Genomic DNA, 9,742 nt, shown 5'->3' on the forward strand with positions numbered 1-9,742 from the left:
TATGTTATTTTCTAAATATATATATATTTAATTATTTATTTATTTACTTACATGTATTTTATACATATTTGTAAAGAAAATTGTGAATCATATAATAAATTATAAGAACCAACCTACAAATTTTACAATGTTGTTGCACGCAATTACGAAGAGTATCTGAATGAAGAGTAATTCTCCTCAAACGATATGCCAAGATTTCATATTGACAGCAAATATGTGCCAATAATCCACAGATGAGACTGTCGCAAGCGACGTTTACTAGAGCACCCATGACCAAACCTATCAGTTGATGAATGTATAACAGGCAAAATAAGGTCATAGATGAATATTCGAACGGCATCCACGCTCTGTACGTTAATTTTCTCTCGCCAAAATTTGTTAATAAAGATGTAAGGGCAATAATGGCGCACGTTACCATACACATAGCTGCATAATGGAAAGTATTAATCCTATAAAAATAGTATAAAAATATTTACTTAGTATTTATTTTATTCCTCATTATTTTCTTGTTTAGAAAATAGATAAAAACGATCTCAGAATATATAATAATTGCACATATAAATATATATTAAACATAATAAATCTAATCAAATCGTGAAAGAAATTTTAATAAAATTAAAATAATATAAAGCTAAGATTAAATTTAAAAAAATTGTTACAAGACTAATACGTGTTAAAATGATTATTATTAATAATATCAAATATAGTTGTAATTATTGATTGTTAATACTTACTGCATGCCTTTATCAAATTTATAATAAATCTTTATTTCATTCGGTTTTAATGGTTTGCACGGTTCCTTCGTCAAAGTATCGGTTAATTTAATAATGTTTTTGTGACTTGTTAATAGGCTGAATAATTTGTAACAAGCTATGATCATAGGAAGTAGTACGCAAAAGTTATCGCAGAAATCGTCTGTATTATCCGCGATTAGAATTATATCCATGAATTGCGACAGTACGAAACTATTTACTAATAAAATTACTAGAACTGTATACACTCGATATATTATACGTTTATATAACGATGTCCAAGATTCCGGCTGCCAGCAACCGCATATTGTTAGCACTTTAAAAGTAAGTTCCAGTATACGCATCTTGAATATTCTTCCTTTGATCCATTATGAGAATAACAACAGAAAATATGGATATTGTAATGCTTTTTAAAATTTGCTTTTTCATATTTTTTATTGTGATTATTATCTGATCAATTACGTGTAATCTGCCTTTATTAATTAATATATTGTTTCAATATATCTCACTCTTAATGAATACTTAACTACATGTTGTATATTATAACAGGAAATATATTTTCACTTAATTGTATAAAGTATACACTATTTATGCGGCGCTTTAAAATAATTTTAAACAAAGAGATCAATTAAAATTAATATAATTACAATAAAAAATAGTTCGAATATTATAATAAAATTCATTTTATATACCGATGTAAAAGAATAATTTTATACGCGCAATACAATTCTTGCAGCGACTGACGAAGATCTATAACTCTGCCGTTCTTTTTCGATATGATGGCATTTCTCAGTAAAATTTCTCTTTCGATTGATAATCTTATTATCCATTCTGTAATAACGTTCTTTGCAACATAATATTCTCATGAATTTAAAATGCAGCGGATAGAGATGCAGAGTTTGTATGATTTCTAAGCGCATGTCTCTTAAAGACGGAAGACGGAGGAAATAAAAAGAGGAACAATTGAACAGTCATTTATAATACATCTTTTTATGTATATTTCACATAGATAAATTATATTTTTCTCTGCAAGGAAATATTTTATTTCTCGTTATACAGTAGTTTTATATATCACGTATTAAATCTTTCTCTCATATATATATATATATATATACGTTGATTCTCGTTGGTATAATTTTTAAAGGCTCTGAAGTATGTATAACATCGATAATACTGACTTGAGTGGGGCATAGATATCCAGTATGACACAATAATTCTACAGGATACCACATCATTTGATTACTATCGTAAAACATAAATAGAAAATGTATTAAAATATATGTGTTTGTGTGTGTAAAAAATAAAAGATATATAAATATATAAAATATACTTATTTAGATTTTTTTTTATTAATTTAGAATTATGTGACGCATCAACGCACTAATTTTGTAATTGTTTTTCTATTTATATTATCGAATAACAACACAAATTTCGGACGAGAGAATAACAGCGTATTTTCAATCAGCATATATTCAACAAATAAAAAAGATATAAGACGAAATCGTTAACATTGCACAGCTATCAAAAATTCATCTATGAAATATTGAAATAAGTTCTTGTATAATTCTACAAAAAAATATTTAAATTAATTTCATATATCGCAATGTCGTATATGTGTGTATAAATTATATATACAAACACTTAAGAAAATTTTTAACAATTATGGTTACATTTTTTAATGGGATAATTTAATGTAATGGAAAATATAACAATTTAGATAGTTTAATTTGATTTTTTATTTATTTAATCATTGTCGTGTGTTATACGTAATTTATAACTAGTTATATTTATGAGATATTAACAGCTGAATAAAACAATATCGCGGTATTATATAAACACAAGTCTATTTTTATTCTATTATTCCATTTGTTGAAGCAAATTATAAGCTGAATATGACGTTTTAAGTATCTACAACAAATATAGACGTAATCTCAATTTATATTTATACATTGATATATTTGATGATTTAACCAATGATAAAATATGGTAAAGACAAATATGAAATGTGATATTTTTACGCAATATTTCAATCTTTATTGGCTTAGTATAATTAAATTTTAAATTTAAATTAAATAGATTTTATTATATTTGATACAATTAATACAGTTATTTTGAATATAATAAATGTTTTAAATATTTTACTTTGCTTAACCTTTTTTCCAAATAGTTTAACATATTTTATTTAAATATGAATCGTCAATCGTATGCGAAATCGACTCTAAAGTGCGTTGGCAAAATCAGTTTTAATCATCTAATATTTTTGTACTTACATCCATAAAAGAATCAAGATTTATAGAAATAGTGTAAGCGCTGGTGATTTCGATAGGTGTTGCTGTACGCTTCATTATTAGTATTAATGATTTTTTTAAATTTTCGTCCATCTCAAACCATTCAATTTGAAAAATTTTATCGATGAATTGGCGACTCTGCTTGAATATGTATAGAATATCTTGCTTATAAAAGCGCTTGAACCTTTAATTTGACCTCGTTGCCGTACCAGCAATAGACGAAAATTTGTGTCAGCATGCAACACATAAGCATTGCTAATCGAATATATCTTGCACTTATTCTCATTTGCGTTAATTGATAGAGATTGAAGCATACCACTAACATACTCATTAGAAGTTGAATAGTAATAACCATTCTAAACGTCGCATTTACAATAAAAGCTAATCTGAAGAAAAAAGATTGATAATAAATAATTTTTCTATCTATGAGATAAAGAAGTAAATTGAATGTATGTCTCTTTCTCTCTCTCTCTCTCTCTCTCTCTCTCTCTCTCTCTCTCTCTCTCTGTTGTTATAAATCCTCGATATGTACATATATGTGTATATGTGTGTATATATAACAAATTATATTAAACTAAAATTAATTATTATATATTATTTTCTACATGTCTTGACATACCATATTCATAGTCTAAATGAAATATTGTCATGTTTATAAAATGTATTACAAACATTGTATTCTGCTAACCTGAAAATATTGCAATGTTGTCGCACGCAATTACGAAGAGTGTCTGAATAAAGCATGATTTTTCTCAAACGATACGCCAAGATTTCAAATTGACAGCAGATGTGCACTAATAATCCGCAAATGAGACCGTCGCAAGCAACGTTCAACAGAGCAGCCATATTTAAACATATCAATTGATGAGCGTATAACATGCAAAATACGGTTGTAGATGAATATTCGAACGGCACCCACGCTCTGTACGTTAATTTTCTTTCACCGAAATCCGTCAACAAAGATATGAACGTAATAGTGGCGCATGCCGATAAGCCCAGAGTTGCATAATGGAAAGTGTTAAGTCTGTAAAATGACTGCACATTTATGTTTCTCCGTACTTTTTTTCGAAGAATGCAACAACTTAATATAGTATCTTAGCATATATAATATTTTCACAAAATTGAGAAAAAGATATTAAATTTTATTAAACTAACAAAAGAGAAAATTATATTAAAATAAAATAAAGAAAAAAGGCTAGTGAATATAAATATAAAAATTGACAATTAAAATTCAGAGAATTTTTATAGCTCGTAATATGTTACGACGATTATTTTTAGCGAACAGTCAATATGTATTTGTGGTAATTATTGTTTGCTAATAGTACTTACTGTATGCCTTTATCGAATTTATAGTGAATTTTTATTTCATTTGGTCTCGACGGTCTGCATGGTTCCTTTGTCAAAATGTCAGTCAGTTTGACAATGCTTCTATGATTTACCAATAAACTAAGCATTTTATAACAAGAAATAAACATAGGTAGCATTATGCAAAAATTATCAGAAATATCGTCGGTATTGTCTGCGATAAGAATTATATCCATAAATTGCGACAGTGCGAAACTATTTACTAACAAAATTACTAAAACTGTGTAAACTCGATATATTATGCGCTTATATATCGACGTCCACGATTCCGGTCTCCAACAACCACATATTGTTAACACTTTAAAAGTGAATTCCAGCACTTGCATCACGAAATTTTTCGTAAAATAATCAATTGTACTCTGTGTAGTGTGTTATTATTAATTGTATTAAATGCAACAATATAATCCACTTGCAAAAATACAATCAGTAAACTGATTGTCTACATGTGTGTTACACATATTATATTAATAAAGATTTTTTCATACTTTTATATTGTTTTTTATATTTTTATATTTTATATTTTTAATTAATTATAAACTATGTATAAGATAATATATACAGTACATGTATATATATATATATAAATTTTTATTAAAAGGATATTAATTAAACAATAATTAAATAAAAGAATAATATGAATGATATTATAGTCAAAATTCTTGATACGCGGATTTAAAAAAGAATAACGCGCAACACAACCCTTACATAAACCGACTGACAAAAGTTTATAACTTCGCTGCTCTTTTTCCCTCAGGGAATATTTTCGTTCAGCTTTCCCCTCATAATTAATAGTTTCGATATTCATTTTGCAAGAATGTCTTTTGCATAGTATTCCCATGAATCAAAAATGCAGCGTACAGCTGCAATGTTCCGATGACAGTTTCTGAGCGCATGTCCCTTGAAGGCGGAGCACGGAGAGAATAAAAGAGGAAACGTTTGAATATTAAACAGGCACTTATGTAAGCCATTTTAATAATCATATAGGTAAAATATATTCTCTCTTTTAAAAGGGAACATTTTATTAACAGTTTTATGCCACATTGTATTAAATCTTTCTTTCTCGTATGTTGATTCCTACAATTTCTATTAAAATAATTCAAAATGCATGGTATAATCAATAATATTTTATGATTGTAAGTTAGGCCTATACAACATGATAAAATAATTTTGCAAAATATTAAACACTCTAGTAGACAACTATTCGATTACTATCATAACATATAACTACCATAACACATAAATAAAGAATGTGTATAATAAAGTATATAAAATGTAATAAAAAAAAAAGAATAAGAGAGAGAAAGAAAGATCTAAAGAAATGTATTTAATTCCCCTTTATCTATCAAAACTACATGATACAAGGATTATTGTTAATTGTAACATTTCATTATCTCTAAGAAGGATTTACTAAAAATTTAATGCTATTTAAATGTAAACAATATACGACCAAATTTAAATTTATATAGTTATCTGATACATTGTGTCATTCCTATATTTGCTGCAATATGTTGTAAGCTGAATATGAGGTTTTAAGCAACTGCAATAAACAAATATTACATATGTACTATAAATGAATAAATATAATAAGATTTATTTGAATAATTAAAAAAAAAACAATAAAGGCTTTATATATATTAATCTATAAAATTTTTAATATGTAATGCAATTTTTTTATTACATATATTTATTGTCCAAAAAAATTTGTTTTACTTTCTTTAGATTTATGTACACATTAAATATTAAAAATATAAATGTTATTAAACTCGCTCATTAATCTCGTGTGATAATAAGAAACATTTGATACTAACACCTACGAAAGAGTCAAGATTCATAGAGATGATGTACGCGCTGGTGAATTCGATTGGCACTGTACTACGTCTCATAATCAATACTAAATCTTTCTTTACATTCTGATCCAACATATACCATTCCATTTCAAAAATATTATCGATGAGTTGTCGACTCTATATTTATTACGACATTATATTATATTTCTTTTTATTCACACATTATTATCGTATATTACTTTAGTATATAAATAATATTAAAATATGTAAAGATATCAATTTTATAATTATGCAAATCAAACTATTAATTTATTTATTGCAATTATTATAACTTATTTTTTTTATGTGATTATTTTCGCAATCCCGTACCTTTAGCTTTACTTCATTTCCATACCAGCAATAAAAAAAGATTTGCGTCAGCATACTACACATGTACAATGCTAATTGAATGTACTTTTCCTTCGATGTGGTTGTTCTAGTTAATTGATATAAATTAAAGCACACCACCAATGTGCTCACTATAAACTGAATAGTAATAGTGAATCTGAACTTCTCGTTGACCATAAAAGCAAGTCTGTAATTAAACGCAATCATTTTTTTTAGTATCTACAAGTCGAGAGATAGCACTTGCATTGATATTTTTATCAACGCAACAATATATATATATAAATATGTAAATAAATTATTTTATATAAATATATAAATATATACGAACTCGAAAATACGATTATGTTGCAGGATACAATCACGCAGAATATCAGGCTCGCGTGCTATCCTTTTCAAGCGAGATTCTAATATCTTGATTTGACAGCAAATGTGCACCAATAATCCACAAATAAGACCGTCGCAAGCGACGTGAAGGACAGATCCGATTATCAAACTTATCAACTGGTGAGCATACGTAATATGATATAAAAATGGTAATGAATAATCGTATGGCAACCAGGCTCTGAATGTCAGCGTCCGTTTCCTGAAGTCCGTAAACAATGACGTTAACGTGATGCATACGCAAGTCGTCTCAACCAAGATAGCGTAATGTATCGTGTTTGCCCTAAAAAATAACTGTAGACATTGTTGCGTGTCATTTGTTATCAGTGTTTTGCTTACATATTGATTTGCTATTTTTTAACATATAAATTTATTAATAAAATTATAACACGTGATATTTGCTCAATATATTGTAGAGAGATGTAAAAAAAGCTAGCAGCAACATTATTTGGAAATATTTAAATCGCGACTCTTACTTTTAAAGTCCTGTCATATACGTTTTTGGATACTAGATATTAATTTTAATATAACGTTTATTATAAAAATTTTTATTTGCAGGATACTTACTGCACACCCTTATCAAATCTGTGATATATTTCCATTTCACTTGGTTCCAATGGTCTACAGGGTTTTTCCGTGAGAATATTGGTTAATATTGCGATACTTTTGCGATTCACCAACATACTAAGCATTTTACAGCAAGAGACAATCATCGCAAGTAACATGTAAAAATTATCGGTGAAGTCATCGGGATTATCAACGGTAAGAATAATATCCAATAATTGTGATAAAGTGAATGTATTTATTAACACAAGTATGAAAACTGTATGCATATGATATATTACGCGTTTACATGACGACGCCCAAGAATCCGGTCGCCAGCAACCGCAAATAATTAAGAATTTAAAAGTGGAATCTAATATGTGCATGTTTTGAACTTTATATCTTTCGATATTCCATTTCCACAGATAAAACGAAAATTAAATAAATATAGAAATGTATATAAAGATTCTCTAGTCTATATATATATATATATTCTTTTCTAATTTTTTTTTACGGTCAGATAAAGATTTAAATATATATCAGCTAGATATATATAATTTGTTTAATTAATTTTTTTTTGTCTGTGTCAAGATATATAAAAAAGTTATTCGATACAATTTTTTCAAATAAAACTCTAAAAGTGCGATATGACTCTTGCACGAATAATAATCGTATGTTCAATAAACTCTCTAAAGAAATAATCGTGAAATGTCTATAGATCCATAATTTCTTAACGAATACTCTTCAATTTCTACGAATAACTTCTCCCTGCGTATATGACCATTTTTATTATTAAAACTGCGACTATATCCCTATGTATGAAATAATATTTTTATGAAATAGTCGTGCAACACGGATATTCAACACGAACTTTATCTTATCGGAAAGGGCGAGTGTGTGTGTGTGTATATCGGTACAAATTTAAAACAAATTATATGTTAGCAAAAGTTGTCAAAGAAAAAAAAAATAACTCTCGAATGTCGCATACACACGATCTGTACATATATATGCTGCATAAAATATTAATATTGGTAACTCCCATGCTTCTCTCTTTGCCTTCCTTGGAAATATTTATTAATGCTGTAAATTTACCATATTGAATGACAGATTTTATTTCCCTTATTGATCCACGTCTATAATTTCTAGTTTAACACTCTCACATGTATGTAACTTCCAAATGATATAATCATAACGTATTGTTAGCATGCAATGTAAGTAAAATCCATATTTTAACGTAATTTAAAACATATGATACATATATAACAATTTTTTAATTATAATTTTTCTATTTGTACAGCATTAGTGATATACAATATAGTAAATTATCAGTATTATAATACCGGTATAAAATATATTATTCTACGATGCTTATAAGATGTCACCAATATTTTTTTTTTAAGTTGTGTCTAATATTATGAATCTTGCGTTTGCTGAAGTATATTGTAAGCAGAATACGATGTTTTGAGTAACTGCAATTAAAATTATTAGTATTGTGTTTCAAAATTAGTTGCAGATGTATATAAGATTAAGTTTGATTATGCAATACAACAAAATATTTGAAAATTTCGTAAAATGTAACTTCTTAATCTTAGAAGCAAAATTAAAATACACGTTTATGCAATTATATATTAAATTTCTTTTTATTAAATACATTTATATATTCAAGTTACTCTTAATATAAAAAAAAAAATATTTTTGGTTGGTTACTTTATTTTATCGATAGAAATTGAATAAAGCAGTTTTGATATTAGAGTTTTGAATACGTCCTCTATTATTTATAGAGCGACAATGGCCCGTATTCTGAGCTCACATCTATCTTTAGATATGCCTCTAAATGTATCTTAGATAACACAATAAATGTGGCGGTATTCTGAGCGCACATTTAGCGGCACATTTAGAGGCAGATCGCCATTTTTAGCTTAAATGCGCAACTTTATAGTGAAAATCGTATTCTGAACTACATTTATAGCACATTTATGCCATTCTCGATAAATGTACCACTAAATGTGCCCGAGGGCACATTTATACGTACATTTATATGTAATACCGGCGCTTATACTTGATGCTTCATAGATTTGATTAATTCTATCACTGTTATACAATTGATTTCATTAATAAAATTATTACAGATCAAGTTTCTGTAAATAATAGAACTTTTTTACATAACAATATTAATGATATTTGGTCAATTCTGAAATTTCTTCTAAAAGTATAGTTGTGTAAAGTGCAATGAAAGGTG

The 9,742-nt window shown here is 27.2% G+C and overlaps 2 protein-coding genes and 1 pseudogene across 2 annotated transcripts in view; all 3 read right to left on the minus strand.

Annotated features, from left to right (window-relative positions):
* The window catches only part of LOC115236943 (odorant receptor 46a-like), a 3,780-nt gene extending 2,250 nt beyond the window's left edge, over positions 1–1,530 (minus strand). The window contains exons 1-3 of the mRNA XM_029809682.1: positions 1,445–1,530; positions 735–1,110; positions 114–449 (exon numbers count right to left, since the gene is read on the minus strand). Coding sequence (XP_029665542.1) covers positions 114–449; positions 735–1,096 — 698 coding nt within the window. The 5' untranslated portion in view covers positions 1,097–1,110; positions 1,445–1,530. The remainder of the gene's footprint in view (positions 1–113; positions 450–734; positions 1,111–1,444) is intronic.
* A 1,070-nt stretch (positions 1,531–2,600) lies between these two features.
* Positions 2,601–8,049, minus strand: LOC115236984 (annotated as a pseudogene).
* An 866-nt stretch (positions 8,050–8,915) lies between these two features.
* LOC115236985 overlaps positions 8,916–9,742 on the minus strand; it is a 16,809-nt gene continuing 15,982 nt past the window's right edge. The window contains exon 11 of the mRNA XM_029809722.1: positions 8,916–8,972. Within this exon, the coding sequence (XP_029665582.1) occupies positions 8,916–8,972 (57 nt within the window). The remainder of the gene's footprint in view (positions 8,973–9,742) is intronic.

Source organism: Formica exsecta, unplaced genomic scaffold (genome assembly GCF_003651465.1).
Source record: "Formica exsecta isolate Colony F162 unplaced genomic scaffold, ASM365146v1 scaffold265, whole genome shotgun sequence".
NCBI lineage: Eukaryota > Metazoa > Arthropoda > Insecta > Hymenoptera > Formicidae > Formica > Formica exsecta.